Genomic DNA, 18482 nt, shown 5'->3' with positions numbered 1-18482 from the left:
TATTACTATGCAATGAATACGGCACTTCAAATGAAGTATTATAGCAATACACTCCTGCATTCAGTGGTGGACTAACATATTCAATAGCTTCCCTGCTCCTTTCCTCCTCAGTGCTTGCTTAGTGATCTCATACTGAGGTAGGTGAAGCATTCTAGACACCTTTCATCCCTACTTTTTAATTCATAGATTATAGTGCTATATATTAGTGAAATCCGGAGTGTGAGACTATATAGTCTATGCAGTAGAAGAAGGGGTAAAAAAGGAGATTTTTTGTGAAACTCGCCTGTAAAATCTTTTTCTCATCTTTTCCATTGGGGGACACAGACCATGGGTATAGCCTAGGTCATTACTAGGAGGAGACACTATGCAAATAAAAGAGAGCTCCTCCTCCCCGGGCTATACCCCCATGCTCCACCGGGAGGACCAAAAGCAGTAGGAGAAGGAGACCAAAACAATAGAGACCAGAACAAAGGAATACCGCCATCGGACCGATAACCCTAAGGTCCCAAGAACCAAACCAACCCCTCCTGCAACAGGTAAAAATGGGAGGGAGCTGTGTCCCCCAATGGAAAAGACGAGAAAAAGATTTTACAGGTGAGTTTCACAAAAAAATCTCCTTTTCTCGAACATTCCATTGGGGGACATAGACCATGGGACGTCCCAGAGCAGTCCATGGGGTGGGAAAAAAATCAGCACCTCCAGGGGGGGGGGAACGCCCAGCAGTCAAACAGGAACCACCGCCTGCAATACCTTGCGCCCAAGGACAGCATCAGCCGTTGCCAACCAGTGCAGTTGGTAAAACTTTGTAAAGGTATGCAAGGACGACCAGGTGGCCGCCTTACAAATTTGAGATTAGCCCAGGAGGCCCCCACCACCCTGGTGGAGTGTGCGGTAACCCCAGCTGGGGGAACCCTGCCACGGGCACGATAGGCCGCGGCAATAACCGACCGAATCTACCGAGCTACCAAGACCTTGGAAGCCGCCAGACCTTTACGAAGCCCTTCAGGAATCACGAAAAGGGAATCCGTACGGCGGAAAGAGGCAGCAACTGACAGGTACACTCGCAGAGCACGGACAACGTCCAGAGAATGGAGAGCGCGCTCCTTGCGGTTCGCCGGGGATGGACAAAAAGAGGGCAGGACTATATTTTCATTAAGGTGGAAGGCGGAAACCACCTTGGGCAAAAATGAAGGGACGGGCGTAGCAGCACCTTATCCCGGTGGAAGACCAAAAAGGGCTCCCTAGAAGAAAGAGCGGCCAGCTCCGATACCCTCCTGATCGAGGTGATGGCCACAAAAAAAAAAAAAACACCTTCCAGGTGAGAAGACTCAAAGAAACCTCCCTCAGAGGCTCAAAGGGAGCCGCCTGGAGGGAAGACAGAACCAAATTGAGATCCCAGGGGGGTAGGGGAGGAACATACGGAGGGACCGAATGCTCCACCCCTTGTAGGAAAGTCCTCACTGGACCGAGCAGAGCCAGGGATCGCTGAAAGAAAATGGCCAGAGCAGAGACCTGGCCTTTCAGAGAGCTTAGGGACATTCCCATCTCAAGGCCCGACTGGAGCAAGGAGAGGACCACCGGAAAAACGCCTAGTTTCTCACAAAAGGCAAGAAAGGCCTTCCAGGTACGATAGTATATCCAGGAGGAAACTGGTTTCCTGGCCTTGATCATGGTCTTCACCACAGAGTCTGAGAAGCCCCTCTTCTTCAGGATGGCTGTCTCAACAGCCAAGCCGTTAAACAAAGTGACCGTAAATTCTAGTGGAAGAGCGGTCCTTGAGACAGTAGGTCCTCCCTGAGAGGAAGAGGCCACGGAACGTCTGCCAGCATCCGAGTAACGTCCGAGAACCAGGCGCGGCCAATCGGGGGCGATGAGAATGGTCGGAATCCCTTCCGACGCGATTTTGCGAAGGACCTTCGGTAGTAGAGGCAGTGGTGTAAAAACATAAAGGAGGGGGAAGCCTTGCCACGGAGACACCAGCGCGTCCACCCCGTACGCCACCGGATCCCGAGCACGGGTCAGGAACGTGGGAACCTTGTTGTTGAGCCTGGATGCCATCAGGTCGACGTCCGGGCGGCCCCACCGGCGACAGATGTCCTCAAAAACCTCCGGATTTAAAGACCACTCTCCTGGATCCACTGTGTTGCGGCTGAGAAAGTCCGCCTTCCAATTGTCGACCCCTGGGATGTATACTGCCGACAGTACTGGAACATGAGTCTCCGCCCACTGGAGGATCCTTTCCGCCTCCTGCATCACCGTCCGGCTGCAGGTCCCGCCCTGGTGGTTGACGTAAGCCACGGCTGTGGCATTGTCCGACTGGACCCTTACCGGGTGACCTGCCAGGAGAGGAGTCCAATGAGAAAGGGAGAGGAAAATTGCTCTGAGCTCCAGCACATTGATCGGAAGGCGGGCTTCCGCCGCCGACCAAACCCCCTGCACCGTACGGGTCTGGAGACCACCCCCCCAACCCAGGAGGCTGGCGTCTGTGGTGACGACTGTCCAAGAGATCGGAAGGAAGGACCTCCCTGAAGTCAGGTTTTGGGGGGACAGCCACCAATGGAGTTCCACACGAACCCCAGGAGGCAGACGAACCCGAGAGTCCAGACCGCGCGATGTCCTGTCCCAAAAGGACAGGATCGCCCGCTGCAGAGGCCGAGTGTGAAACTGGGCAAAGGGGACGGCCTCGAATGAGGCCACCATCAGCCCCAGAACCATCATGCACTCCCGGATGGAGAGACGTCGGGAGCGCAGTAGGCGAGATACAGACTCCTGAATTCGAGAGGACTTGGAATCCGGAAGGAATATCCGAGCTGCCGTGGTGTCCAGAACCATCCCTAGGAAGGTCACCCTCTGAGAGGGGTGAAGAGATGACTTCTGGACATTGATCAGCCAGCCGAACTGTTCCAGAGTCTGAACAGTGATTTGGACGCTGTCCTTGGCCTGAGGAAGGGAGGAAGCCTTTATCAGTATGTCGTCCAGGTAGGGCAACAAAGATATGCCCCTGGTACGAAGGAGCGCCAAGAGTGGCGCCAAGATCTTCGTGAATACCCGAGGGGCCGTAGCCAGCCCAAAGGGAAGGGCGACAAACTGGTAATGCTGCCCGCCGACAGCGAAGCGCAGAAACCTGTGGTGAGATTCTGCTATAGGGACATGCAAATAGGCGTCTTGTATGTCCACAGACGCGAGGAACTCCCCTGGAAGAAGAGAAGCAATAACGGATCGGAGGGATTCCATCCGGAACCTCCGGACCCGCAGAGACCTGTTTAAAGGGCTTCTGTCACTCCACTAAACAAATTTTTTTTTTTTGTCTCCTTAAAATCCTTATGCTGCGATTTCTCAATATATAGGGCTATTACTCAGTTTGGTTCAGTAGTTATATAAAAAAACAGACTTTTATAATATGCAAATTGCCTCTCTAGCAGCAGGTAGGGCGGCTACCTGCTGCTAGCAGTCGCATCCTCCATTCATAATGACGCCCCCTCCTCATATTGATTGACAGGGCCAGCGGACGCGCTCGTTCTCTGACTGGCCCTGTCTGCTTTTAAATCTCGCGCCGGTATTCAGTTGGCGCAGGCGCACTCAGTGGAGGACGCTCGCTCGGCCCCTCCATCCTCAGTGCGCCTGCGCTGATGACGTCACATGTACTCCCGGCGCAGGCGCACTGAGGATGGAGCGGCCGAGTGAGCGTCCTGTCACCTGAGACATCTGGAGGACAAAGTTTAAGGTGTCCGCAGAGGCATCCTGCTCCGCTAGGTCCTGATGGTGGCGCTGCAACCATACGGAAAGCGCTCTGGACACCCAGGCCGAGGCGAAAGCGGGCCGCAGGCCTGTGCCTGCCAGAGTGAAGATGGCTTTGGACAGAGAATCCAAATGCCTATCAACCGAGTCCCGTAGAAATGAACTGTCCAAGACAGGTATGGCCGTATTCTTAGCCAATCTGGCCACCGGCGGGTCGACTTTAGGAGGAGAAGACCAAAGAGTATCCATGCGTTTCGTGGCAGAAAACCGGTGATTAGGGCGTTCCCAGGCCTTAGAGAGGACCTTGTCGAATTCGCCATGTATGGGGAATACAATCATTTGCGGTTTCCTAGAGAGGAAAAGAGCGAATTCCTGGCTAACAGCGGAAGGAGATTCCCCCTAGATATCAAAAGTATCCAGACACCACCAAGTCTGCCACCATAGTGGACAGTTTGGGCGAAGGTTCCAGCTCTGTGTCCTTGTCAGAACTGGATCTTTCCCCTTCCGATCTATGGTCCCTGCGAGAAGGGGAAGTGTCTGAATGGGCCTCCAGGCGAGGAGGGGAAGCAGAATCATCCGAGGAAGGATGCTGTTGTGTACGCTGCCTCTTAGCGGCCGAGCATCCTCTGTGGGAACCACTGGGAAGCGGATTGGTGTTAGCCACAGGATCCGTGTACGCCATGCGTTCCATGAAGGCCATGGTGGCCCGAGAGACTTGGGCTAAATCAGCGGCCGCCCTAGAAATGGCAAAGGCCCAAGCGGGTTCCGCGGGAGGCAAGGCAAGAGTCACCGAAAGTGGCAAACAGCAGACTTTACATAGCCCCAGTGGGGGGGCCCCAGGTTTCGGCATGATGGCAGCAATCCCTGAAAAGGAAGGGGTCAGGTTCTCCTACCGTTCCTGCAGCACGCTGAGAAATTACTATCCTACCGCGACCAGTGTGGAGCCGCGTATGGAGAGCGCTGAGACGGAAGCACAGAGCAGACGAATAGGGCTCCGCCCACAAATCGCGTCAGGAGGCAGGAAACCCGCGCGCGGGGAATAAGAAAAATAAGAGAGCCGCGGCCGCCGGAAGGGTAGGAGGGCCCGCTCCCTAGAACACCGCTGTGGGAGAGCCGAGGAAGTTGCCAGTTCTGCATAGCGATTGCCCCAGACAGGAATCTTTCCCCCTTCAAACCACTCACTAAGCGGCCCTAAGTGTCACACCGGGAGACAGAGGGAGGACAGTCTACTTATCTGCGCCTGCAGCCTTCGCCCTCTGATCCACACCAGCGGAGGTCACCTCTTCAGTCAGCTGGCACAAGGAGTGGCAGTGATCTGGAGGAGGGCAGGAAGGTGAACCCAAATCTGGTAGGCCGCCGGAGCTGCAGGTCGAGCCCGGTTCCACTTAACTTCTGGGGGAGGGTGGGAGGTAGCCGGGGACGTCAGTTCGACCCCGGCACTCGCTCTACCGAGAGACCAGAGAAGCAAAATTGCAACCCTGCGTCCTCTGCTGAAAAAAATAAACGGGAGTAGAGTCAAAATGTCACCTCCTTATCCGACACTAAGCAAGACTGGGGTCCTCCCGGTGGAGCATGAGGGTATAGCCCGGGGAGGAGGAGCTCTCTCTTTTATTTGCATAGTGTCTCCTCCTAGTAATGACCTAGGCCATACCCATGGTCTGTGTCCCCCAATGGAATGTGCGAGAAAGAGCTAATTGCAATGGACTCCTGGAATCTGCAGGTGCAATGGACTCCTGGAATCTGTGGACTCCACAGGACGAGCTGCTGTCTGCTCAAAGTGCAGGGACATTAGCTGCAGAAGGGTGAGTAAAGTAGCTAAAACGGGTGAACATTACAGGGTTTTGCATTTAAATGGATAAGGTAATGATATGTATTCCTACCGATTTTTATTTAAATTTGTGAGAAAACCCCCTTTAAATATAAAATCTCTCTAAGTAAGTGTGTAAAAAAAAAAAAAAAAGTCTCAAAACAGGATTCATGTTACAGGGAATAGAGGAAGGAATATTTTAGGGTTTTTTCAGGCTCCACATTCATGATCTATCCTCAGGATAAGGACATCAACATCAGGTCACCGGGGGCCCGACACCTGGGAGCTGAGCTGCAGTAACCTGGCCTCTACACAAGGAATGGAGCTGTGCTGGTGCTGATAAGTGGGGTGTCAGCTGTCAGAGCAAGCCAATCTAATAACCTGAGGATAGGTCATCAATATATGGTGCCTGAAAAGTGAAAGATAGATCAGGAAAACTGTTCATAAAGCGGGAATCCTCCAACTGGACAATATACCTACAATGCTTACAGCAGCAACAACCGGACCTGTTGTAGGTCAGTGGCACCAAGGGAGCTCTGGGTGCAGCAGCTATAATATAGATGTTCTGATAAGCCTCCAGGACATGTGTACATAACAATGACTCGACCATGAAATATGTCAAACCATTAATCAATGAAACACTAAACATGCAATTACCTGCATATGGACCAGCCCATTGCCAGAATTCATAACGTACATAATCATTGAATTATCTGTGCAACAAAAATATATAAAAAAAAGTCACACAAAGCGAATATATGTGAAATTATCATCATGCTTTCTAATGCAGTGATATTTTGAGGATTTACGTTTCCGTACCAATGTCTTCATTTCGCTCAGTTGTCACAAAGATCATAAAAATATTCTCCAGTATGTACTTTCTGAGGGTCTCCAGGTCGTGTTGGCTGCCATCCAGCCTGACAGCAAAGTAGACCTGCAGCAGCAGAGAGTGCCCAGACAGAAAGCAGCTCTGCAAATCATGGGAGAAAAGACCATAGGTTTAAAATACTAGTAATCGCTTGAACAGTACACAGAAGACAGGTGTCACACATACTTTGCACGGCTGCCGCTGTTTGAAAGGAATGCTGCACTTCAGTCGAACCTGCCATACACTGGAGTTTATCGTTTCTGCCTGCGGAAAGAACGCACAATAACACAATTAATAATTTACTGGTATGCTAATTAAACTGAATGAGTCAGCGCACAAAATTATGCTACATAGCTCAGTGAGAAGTGGAGCACAAAAATGTCAGTGCAAGGGTTCAACCCATGAGGATTGTATCATCTCCCACAAGTGAACAGTATAAATTTGCCCCGATAGAAAATAAACATTTGCTGTATTTTCTTTGATATTTTTTTTATAACATATCCACTATATGGACAAAAGTATTGGCATGCACCACTAAATCACTGGTGTTTCATTCAGTCCCATTACCACAGAAGTATAAAATCCAGCTCCTAGCCAAGCAGTCTGCCTTTACTAACATATGTGAACGAATGGCTCATTCTATAGAATTCACTAAAAATCCAGTATGATACAGTAATAGGATGCAATAAGTCAATTTATTAAATTTCTTCCCTCCTGAATATTCTATGATCAACTGTGAGTAGCATTATTGCCAAGTGGAAGTGTTTAGGGACCACAGTGGCAGAATATGTAAAGTTATAGAGGGGAGGTCACATAGTGCATAAAAGTCGCTGATGCTTTGCTGACCGCTAAAGGACTCTGAAGCATGTTCTGTGGAGATTCTGTGTGTTTTGTGTTCTGAATCAAGCTCCTCTATCTGGCAGCTTGCTAGACAAGTCTAGGTTTGGTGAATGTCAGGAGAACGAGGAGATTCGCCTGACTGCATCAGGAGGTTGACCTAGGCCTTTTAGTTCCAGTAAAGGGAACTCTTAATGCCTCAGCATACCAAGACATCTTGGACAATTGTATGCTTCCAGCTTTGTGGGAACAGTTTGGGGAAGAAGCTTTTTTGTTCCACCATGAGGTCCATAAAGGCATGGATGGGAAAGGGTGAGTTTGGAGTGGAAGAACTTGGCTGACCGGCACCAAGCCCTGACCTTCAACTCCATCGAACACCTTTGAGAATTACAACAGAGATAGTTAGTCAGGCCCATTCACCCAACATTAGTGTCTGACGTCACAAACCTGCTCTTCTGGGTGAATTGGCATGAATTCCCAGACCCCCTTCAAAATCTTGCATTAAAGCTTCCAAGAACAGTGGAAGCTGTTCTAGCTGCAAAGGGGGGTACCACTTCCATATTAAGGTCTATAGATTTAGAATGGGATGTCATAAAAGCTCCTGTAGTTGTAATGTGTAGGTGTCCCAATACTTTTGTCCATATGGTGTGCCTTGAAAATTAGATAAGAATGCCAAATCTTTCAGACCAAATACTACAGCTCTATTCACACTGTGCTTAAGAGCCTTTAACCACGGTACCAGCAAATTTGACAGCAAAAATAGCACAGCAAGCAGCACTCTACTTGCCATCAAAACAATGGAAATCTTGAATCACAACAGTTTCTTGGCTTGTATTATGAATGAAAGCCATAACACTAGTGGGAACACAGCTTAAGTCTTAGGCAAAACCATAAAAAAATGTGGTATTATTAATGTTTATTTCTTTTACCTGTTCCGGAATGTTTCCGATAAGTTACAGCATTGCTAACAAGCCATTAGAATTCTGGTCTATATCAAACTTACAAAGGGGCAGAAACAAATTGTCCTATACGGGAGCCCTCACTAGACAAGATACTGCGCAAAGATTCTGTCCCTGAGTAAAAAATTCAGAAAATGCTGGGCATTGATGGACAAGATTCAGTGCCTCGGGTGAATCAATCAGTGTCAATAATGTCTGACTGCATCCTTTAATGTAAAAGACAGGCATCATGCATCGGTAGTCATCTATTTATATTTTTGGCAGTGTTTTTTTATAACATGCTCATTTTAAAAAGGCATCTGTCATCAGATTTGTACCTCTGAAACTGTCTGACCTGTTACATGTGCGTTTGGCAGCTGAAGGCATCTGTATTGGTCCCATGTTCAGGTGTCCACATTGCTGAGAAAAAAAATATGTTTTTATACATGCAAATGAGCCTCTAGAAGCAACGGGGGCGTTGCCGTTACACCTAAAGGCTCAGCTTTCTCCGCATCTGCAGCACCCTCTCCACTTTGATTGACAGGACCAGGCAAAGGGGGGGGGGATGACATTTTCACTGCCTGGTCCTGTCAATCAAAATGCAGAGGGTGTGGCAGTTAGAGAGTGGAGCCTCCAGGTGTAACGGCCAAGTCTCTGTTGCTCCTAGAGGCTCATTTGGATATATTAAAACTTCATTTTTCTCAGCAATGTGGACACATATAAACATGGGGCCAACACAGATGTCTTCAGCTGCCAAGCGCACATGTAACAGTTCAGCCGACAGATGCCCTTTAAGGCCCTGCAAACCACATTTACCTAAATCATACCTGTATAAGCAACATACTAAAATCTTTTAACAAACTTCACCTTTAAAGAGGACCTTTCACTACAATAAAAAATCTAAACTAAGCATACAGACATGGAGAGCGGCGCCCAGGGATCTCCCTGCACTTACTATTATCCCTGGGCGCCGCTCCGTTCTCCCGGTATAGGCTCCGGTATCTTCAGATTTTCAGCTCAACTTGGAGGAGCCTGCCGGTGTCTCCTTCTCCCAGGCTGGAGCACTGGCCAATCGCAGCGCTCAGCTCATTGCCTGAGAGTTTTTTTTTTCTCTCAGGCTATGAGCTGAGCGCTGCGATTGGCCAGTACTCCAGCCTGGGAGAAGGAGACACCGGCAGGCTCCTCCAAGTTGAGCTGAAAATCTGAAGATACCGGAGCCTATACCGGGAGAACGGAGCGGCGCCCAGGGATAATAGTAAGTGCAGGGAGATCCCTGGGCGCCGCTCTCCATGTCTGTATGCTTAGTTTAGATTTTTTATTGTAGTGAAAGGTCCTCTTTAAAAAAAAAAAGCTATATTACACTACATGCCCCCTAGGAAAGCAAAATTATAAAATTGACTGTTTAGCTGTTAAACTATTTTTTATGACTCAGGTTTCCTTTGTTTTTACCAATTTACTAAAATAGAAATTGATACAAAATTGATACATATAATGAGCATCTTTGTGTAGGTGGCCGGTCATCCATAATCTCCTTGAATCCGTGTGTGTGGGTTGTCAAGTGTGACATATAACTGAGCAATCTGTCAAGCCATACCTGTGCTTGTGAGAGATGGATATTTGCAATCCGAGGAAACAACACATTCGTTTTCTGAAAGGAGCTCCTGGAATTCTTAGAAGCAGCAGGAAAAGTCCCCAGACCAAACACCTACAAACACATCACGGTTACTGGACAGGGATGCTACTCACAATAATAGGAAGCCTCTAGAATAAACTTCTTTAATTTTGTTTAGACGTCTTGTGTTGTTACTGTGTCCCCACAGCTATCGCTGGGATATGTCTAATCCCCAGCCAAATGTTAAAGGGAACCGGTCACATTCTATGTGCACATGAGCAGCATGTGACTGAGCAGGAGGAGCGGAGCAGATTGATATACAGTTTTGTTAGACTAAATTCATTTCAGTTTCTGCTCATTCTGTGGTTAGGAGTCCAGTAGGCGGTCCAACTCAGTGATTGACAGCTATCTCTATATGCAATCTCATACAAGTACGGCGTTAATCACACAACAGGATCACCCAATAGACTCTTTAAAGGGGTTGTGCATGTTTTGTGTGAGTGGTAGTGAGGGGGAAGCATACTTACATGCTTTGCCAAAGGCCGGCTCCTGCACTCTTCAGCCTCCGCCGCTCCACTCGGGTTCCTGGATGTAAACTTCTGGATTGACATCGCTGCAGCCAATCTCTTGGCGCAGTGGTGATCTGCTCCCCTTTCGTCATGTGACCAGTTGTCTTGACATAAGGGGAGCAGGTCACCGCTGTGGCCAGTGACTAGCCTCGGCAACATCAAAACGGAAGTTTTTATCCAGGGACACGAGCGGAGCAGGAAAGGCCAGACACAGATTGGGCAGGGGTTTCAAACACCATACACAAAACTAATCAACCTGCTCAGCTCATTCTGCTATATAGCATGATACTTGGCAGACGGACAGCATTTTCATGGCGACAAGTTCCTGTTCACCCGTCCACCATTACAATATGATTTCATACAATCAACTGTTTAAAAGCTAAGTAAAAAGGATATTCTACCAGCAAGTAAATATTAAAACGACGTACTATACCGACTATCACTTTCCAGAATATTTTCTGCACCGTTTTGGGAATTTCTTGTAAATAAGTTTGGAGAACGGTCAATATATAAGGGAGACCCAGCAGGAGAGAGTGTGCTCTCTCAGTACTAGTTTTACATGCTACCTTTATAAATCCTCCTTACCTGATAGGACATGACACCATGTGAAGAAGTGTTTAGAAATAAAGAGCTTTCAAAGCTCCCTTCTTCATCCGGCAGGAAAACAACTGTAAATGAAGATTTTCCTCTAGCTGGAATAACCTAGTAGCCGAATAAAAGGGAGATAAACATCCATTAATGATTCATGGCCTTGGTACACATGGGCGATTAAATCTGACTGCACATAAGAGATCCTATACACATAAAGAAGCACAAGGACAACATACATATTATATAATTATTATGTAATTAAATAAGTTAATTCTGGAACCAGAACATGACCATTATACAGGTATAATTAAATTGTACAGCACCAAATTACCCTGCTGACAATCGTGGAACTAGACAGAAGCGCTGATAATTTCCACCACCCATAACCCAAATGCCAGGCAGATGCACATCTTTTCAATTGTTTCCAAACTGGTTACTCCTTTCCTTTACCCATACTTTGAAGTAAATGTGTCATCAGAAAATCACCTGCTGTCTCTCTGTTAAACAGATTTTTTTTTTTTAAGTTTTCCATGCCATATTTAAAAAAAAATCCTTAAATTTTACAGTTCAAACTCCAACCACTAAGCCTCATAACATCTAAGTGATTTCAAAGAGAGGAAGCTTCCTCTCAGCCATCAGCCCCCTGCGAGTGCGATCACAGGGGGCCGATGACTTTACATGGCAGCTGGGGGGCTAACGAGAGCTCCCAGGCTTGCCTAATGTGTATGCCTAGTAGCTCATGCAATAGTTAGTCAGTTTTCTACTAACAGCATAATACATTGCACTACATAAGCAGTACGGTGTATTGTGGAAGCGATTAAACAATCACATGTCAAAATCACTTTGTGGGACTAATAAGTGGTAAAAGAGTTAGTTTTATTTTTTAAAATCCCCAAATAAAAATCAAAACAACGTGTTTCCCAAGGAAAAAAAAAGTTTCATATAAAAAAAAAATTGAAAAATAAAAATCCCTCCACATATTTGGTATCACTGTACCCTTCGCTACCGGAAAAAAATTAACAAATTTTTTATCTTGCACAGTAAAGGCCATAAAAAACTGATGAGAATATTCCATTATCAGGATGTCAGTAAAGCGCTGCGGAATATAGCAGCGCTATACAAGTGCATAAAATAAATATTCATCCTCACCACACTTTTCTTTCAATTCTAGTAAAAGGTAACCAAACCTGCTCTGCAGTGGTCAAAACACAGACCAAAAGGAATAAATGTGACTATAACTAGGGATGAGCGAATTTCCTATTTTGAAATTCGAGTTCGGATTCAGGTTGTGGTATAATCTGAATTCAGTTACCACTGACCATAACGCAATTCCATGACGGTATGCAGAACGGAATGCCTTTAGAGGCATTCTGTCATAATAGAAATCTATGGCCTGCATAACGGATGCATCCGGTTTCCGTTATGCAGGAGAGGACTCCCCTGCATAACGGAAACGGGACGGATCCGTTATGCAGGCCTTAGACTTCTGTTATGACAGAATGAATAACGGAATGCCTCTAAAGGCATTCCGTTAAGGTCCGTGGTAACGCAATTCAGATTATACCACAACCCAGAATCGAATTTCACAATATGAAATTCGCTCATCCCTGAATATAACCTTCCATAAAGGCTATGTTCACTCCTTCAGGATTTGGAAATTCCAATGCATATTTACAAGATTATCTGTGGAAGAAATCACAGGCCAACGGAGGATCCACCACACAATTTTTCTTCCCCACAGCATGTGAATAAGATAGAAAAACAGCCTAACCACTTGCAATGGATGTGCAATGTTAGTGGATCTGATGAGGATTTAGACACTGAATCCCAATATAATTTCTCCACAAAACCTGAACAAGTCCCTAAAAGGTAATGGTTAGGGGAGAAAAAGGTTGCCTTTCCAAGGCCCATTTCCATAAAAGTCTTTTATAAACAGTTAGAATAAAGGAGTTTGTAACCCCAGCAAACAATAGATGAATGGTCCTGGAAAGGAACGCCATTGTCCCTAGTCAGAGGCTCCCTATTAAGTAACTCAGCAATAACTGCTCGTTCCAAGATTCCTGTACTCTGCGTTCCAGAATTTCATGAAATTGCCAGGTTACATTTCTATTCACCGCAGAACAGAAAAAAGAAAGGGCTGCTGTGTTACAGAATGCAGATCAGACAATAACAACACAAAAAAACACATATGGTTTAAACGATAAAAAAGAAAAGTTCCAGCGCATGTGGAGAAAAACAAAGCAGCCTCTAAGTAGAGCAGCGACAGCAGCGGAGGGCTGGGGAAACTCTACACTACACCCCAATCAGCAACTCTGCCCTGCTATGTATTACCGTATAGCTGAGCTGGGTTTTTAACGGCGCACAGTTCTCTGCTCCATCTCCGTGCAGGGTTCAGGCACTTACTCGTCTACACATCATGACAGCTATGCAATGACTTACTTTACAAATATGCACAGGTCTTGTACTCAAACCCCTGGTCTCAGAACCACATCTGCAGTGCATTAGAGACTGCAAAACAAGGAGAGCAATGTCCTGACTGAGGACGGCAGGCACATGGCATATACGTGCCAAAAACTGACCTCACATACAAGGCTAGGCACTTAGCACAAGGACTCGGGATGCCAACAGCGCTACTAATACATTTCTATGATGAAAGAGAAGCAGTCCTGGAAATCTAGGATCAGGTTTTTCTTTTTCTATTGACATTATAAAATAATATTCTGTTATTTGTTAGAAACTTTTCCCTTTCTTATACCATTTCACAGAATCCAAAACGAAATCACCTCGGTCTTTTTCCTCTACATCTGACATGCACACAAACCTGTCATTAAAAGGGTTAACATAGGCAGTGGTGTACCTCCAATAGAGACAGGCCATGCCACTGCTATGCCCGTGAGCAAGAGGGGCCCGCTGCTGTGCCCTCATTGTAATTCCTATTTTTTTAAGGGAAAGTGCTGATTGGAGGAGCAACATGTCAGTCACTGATCTGCAGTGCAGTGCAACCCAGGGACTGAAAGCTGCTCCACCAATCAGCACTTTACCTACAGGACAGAGAAGTGCTGATTGGTCGGTAACTGCACAGTCTGCTGAACTGAACCCGACCTATGCAGAAAGATGGACAGGAGCCCAGCACAGCAGTGAGTGGCCCGAGGAGTCCCCTGCAGCACCCTCCAAACCTCAGCTATTAGTAAGGGCCCACTCACACGCGTGTATGCATTAGTGTGTAGTTATGTGTGTATCTTTGTACATTTGTATTGTTTGTGTATATAGGTGCCCATCTGAATCAGTATGTTACTGTATTTGCATGTGTGTAACATCTTTATACATATTATATGCATATATGTGCAGATCCATCTTTACTTGGCAAATGGCGCTCTTACACTTACTATTAGAAAGGCATGCTACGGTAATAGCATAGAGCTCCATCTGTCTACATGGGAAAGGGGGCCCTTTCAAAATATTTCTATGGGGCCCCCTGATAACTAGTCATGCCCCTGACCCTGACCATAGGCCTTCATAGTGTTGTGTGTACCAATGCGAGGCCCTAGTATTCTATGAACCCACTTGCTGAGAGACAGGACTTGCTTCATGCTGAGATGCCTATCGAGCTAATTCACTTGCCACAGCAGTAATGTACAGTGCTACAATATAGCAGAAACATCCATTAGTTTAAAGAGTACGTCTCAGCACAATTAAAGGGGTTTTCCGGTATTTTAATATTGATGACATATCCTCAGGATCAGATCAGCAGGGGTCCGACACCCAGCACCCCCGCCAATCAGCTGTTTGCTACGTGCGAGCGCAGCCTTCCCTTCCGCATTGTTTACCTGCTCACAGTCGATATTGCAGCTTTCACAGTCTTCTTTGTCAACCAGCTGATTGGCGGAGTGTCGGACCTCCGCCGATCTGATATTGATGACCCGAGGATAGGTCATCAATATTTAAATCCAGAAAAACCCCTTTAACCCTAGTAAACCAGACATACTAACTGGTAGGGTTGATCATGGTGACATAAAATGAGCCCTTTTTCTCTACAATCGGTACCACCGATGCAGAGAGAATCTTCTTTTTAGTTATATGTAAATTAGATGCTTGGAGCACTGAGGGGCTGGCCTGGCCCCTCAGAGAACCACTTCCCCTCTGCATGTCCCTGTTGCCACTTCTCTTTCCAATGAGATTAACAAGGCCTGCCATACCCAATGCTCCGAAGCAAGAAATCTCGCGCGAGAGCTACCTGCAGTACCATCAGTGCATGCGGGGACAACCCTTTAAATGCACCTGCGCATGCATAAGATTTCAGAGCCAGGCGTCAAGGCAGTGGAGATGCATTGCCCTGTCAAACTCGTTGGGAGGAGGCGTGGCAACAGGGATAGGCGGAGGTAAAGTGATGTGCTGAAGGGCTAGGCTAGCACCTTGGTGCTCCAAGTACCTTATTTACATATAACTAAAAGTAAGAATTTCTCTGCATTAGTAAGACAAATTGCAGAGAAAAATGGCTCATTTTACCCACCATGATCAACCCTACCAGGCTGTAGGCCTGGATTAATAAAGTTGAGCATGGGAATAAATGTTCTTTAAAAAAGCACTTCCACAAGAATTTTAATTCTTCTGATCCTCTGCTGTGGCTAACTCTCCAGCTGACAACTATGTAAACAGGAAGTCAGTTTCTCTACTCATTCCTATATGAAAGTCTCAGTCATTCTCAGAGGAATCAAGAGAGAAATTGGTTTCCTGGACACACATAGAACACTTTCTTGTAGATGTCCCTAAGAAAATGCTGCTTTTCCAACTTGCTGCTCTAGATAACCTATGCCAAAATTTTGCTGCGGTGACAAAATAATATACACTAGTGGCAGCCAACATGACATGATGTTCTGAGGGCTGAATGACATTTCTTTTAAAGGATCCCTTCATTAACATGTATATTCACCCAGCAGCCAGTTAGCAGAGAGACAATCTAAGTGGAAAATCAACCAGACTCTCTGTGAAGCCCTTTCCTTTAAAGTTCAGACGTGTAGGATGCAGACCTCTATTACTCAAGAGGAAGACTTTATCATTGTATACCATGTTCCAGACAATGGAGCATCACCTGGTCACGGAGTATGGTCTGAATAAGCTACCAGTCTCTGTAAAGAGAACAATCTCATCTTCTGTGTGAGCAGTGTACAGGAGACATCATAGCAGCTAGTCTCCAACCATTCTGGAGCCTACAGAGGGCAAACCTAGTGATAAACGCACGCTTACAAGTAATGGCCAAAAATGGTGTTACTGCTCATGTACACAAGGCAACGTTTTCTGAAAAGACATCCGAGAAGACAGCTACATTCTAATTAAGGGTATATGGATGTCACAGAGGCCCCCCTACACAATTCTATTAGCTAGAGAGGGAAAGGTGCTAAAAAAGTGACTTCTATCTGGCTGACTTGGCCCAGCTATGCAAGACTACAATTCCTTCTGAAGAGAAAATGTGAAGCCAGTCATGACACCAGCTGATTCTAGGGATTTTCAGAAGCCACAGCAGCTGTGATCAGCCAACTGCTTTAGAGTTTTTTTTCCTATTAAAAGGGGTTTTCATGTTGAACCAGCTGAGATTCCTTGCTTTAAAAAAGAAAGTAATGAAATCACTAATTTTAACAGTCGCACTATATAATTTATAGACTTATGAACTGGTAATTAAAGGATGGGAAGGAGGGGCCATTACTATTTTCTACCCTCCACCCACCCTCAGTCTTCTAAATGACAACCTTTCCTCACAAAACATTAAATTGAGCTTAGCTGTAACAATAAGTAGAAAGTCGCTGCAAGCTGGTTAAGTCAACAACATAACAGTAAGGCAGCAGTGGACAAAAACTTTAAGAAGGTGTTTTATTTATCGGAAGCAACATAAAAGTTTTAGAAAACCAATTATTCATCTGTCTCAAAGAAGCCCATCATGTTGGCAGATCTATGGGTAAGCCATGATGGTGACTATGGTTCTCTGCGATTCAGATACTGTCAGAGGACTCGCACAGTGAACACTTTTGCGGGCATAGAAGTACTGCCTTTTATCAGGATCCATTTAGAAATGTGACTGATAATCACAAGAAAAATATCACTTAGGCCTCTTTCACACGGGCGAGTTTTCCGCGCGGGTGCAATGCGTGAGTTGAACGCATTGCACCCACACTGAATCCGGACCCATTCATTTCTATGGGGCTGTGCACATGAGCGGTGATTTTCACGCATCACTTGTGCGTTGCGTGAAAATCGCAGCATGCTCTATTTTGTGCGTTTTTCACGCAACGCAGGCCCCATAGAAGTGAATGGGGCTGCGAGAAAATCGCAAGCATCCGCAAGCAAGTGCGGATGCGGTGCGATTTTCACGCACGGTTGTTAGGAGACGATCGGGATGGGGACCCGATCTTTATTATTTCCCCTTATAACATGGTTATAAGGGCAAATAATAGCATTCTTAATACAGAATACATAGTACAATAGGGCTGGAGGGGTTAAAAAAATAATAATAATAATAATAATTTAACTCACCTTAATCCACTTGTTCACGCAGCCCGGCTTCTCTTCTGTCTTCTTTCTTCAGGACCTGGGTAAAGGACCTGTGATGACGTCACTGCGCTCATCACATGGCCCGTCACATGATCCATCACCATGGTATAAAAGATCATGTAATGGACCATGTGATGAGCGCAGTGACGTCACCACAGGTCCTTTACCCGGGTCCTGAAGAAAGAAGACAGAAGAGAAGCCGGGCTGCGCGAACAAGTGGATTAAGGTGAGTTAAATTATTATTTTATTTTTTTTAACCCCTCCAGCCCTATTGTACTATGCATTCTGTATTAAGAATGCTATTATTTTCCCTTATAACCATGTTATAAGTGAAAATAATACAATCTACAGAACACCTAACCCAAACCCGAACCCGAACTTCTGTGAAGAAGTTCGGGTTTGGGTACCAAACATGCCGATTTTTTACTCACGCGCGTGCAAAACGCATTACAATGTTTTGCACTCGCGCGGAAAAATCACGCATTTTCCCGCAACGCACCTGCATCTTATCCGGGCAAAAAACATGACACCCGTGTGAAAGAGGCCTTAGGGTGCATTCACACGACTGTATAAATGGATCCGCCTCAGTTTCGTTTTTGCGGAACGGGTGGGGACCCATTCATTTTAATAAGGCTGCAAAAGATGCGGACAGCACACTGTGCGCATCCGTTGTTCCGTTCCGCGGCCCCGCAAAAAATTATGGAGCATGTCCTATTCTTTTCCGCGATTGCGAACAAGAATAGGCATTCTCTATATAGCGTCGACCATGTGCAGTCCGCAAAATGCGGAACACACACTGCCGGTATCCGTGTTTTGCGGACCGCAAAACACTTACGGTCGTGTGAATGCACCCTTATCCAGATTGTCTCACCTGCTCGATTCCAATTTTCCAAAAAACATCAAGTCACTCTCTATCAGAAGAAAGTGCAACTGTATACTTCCACACTTGGGGCAGAGGATTCCGGCAGGCAGTTCCGTC

At 46.3% G+C, this 18482-nt stretch overlaps 1 protein-coding gene across 2 annotated transcripts in view; it reads right to left on the bottom strand.

Annotated features, from left to right (window-relative positions):
• Positions 1-18482, bottom strand: part of TMEM131L (transmembrane 131 like) — a 149463-nt gene that overhangs the window by 72975 nt on the left and 58006 nt on the right. For both annotated transcript variants that reach the window (XM_040418559.1, XM_040418558.1), the window contains exons 6-10: positions 10955-11071; positions 9783-9893; positions 6600-6677; positions 6365-6515; positions 6203-6258 (exon numbers count right to left, since the gene is read on the bottom strand). In XM_040418559.1, the coding sequence (XP_040274493.1) occupies positions 6203-6258; positions 6365-6515; positions 6600-6677; positions 9783-9893; positions 10955-11071 (513 nt within the window). The remainder of the gene's footprint in view (positions 1-6202; positions 6259-6364; positions 6516-6599; positions 6678-9782; positions 9894-10954; positions 11072-18482) is intronic.

This window comes from Bufo bufo, chromosome 2, assembly GCF_905171765.1.
Source record: "Bufo bufo chromosome 2, aBufBuf1.1, whole genome shotgun sequence".
NCBI lineage: Eukaryota > Metazoa > Chordata > Amphibia > Anura > Bufonidae > Bufo > Bufo bufo.
Note: the sequence above shows the minus strand (reverse complement) of the source record. Positions and strands in the feature narration are given on the sequence as shown.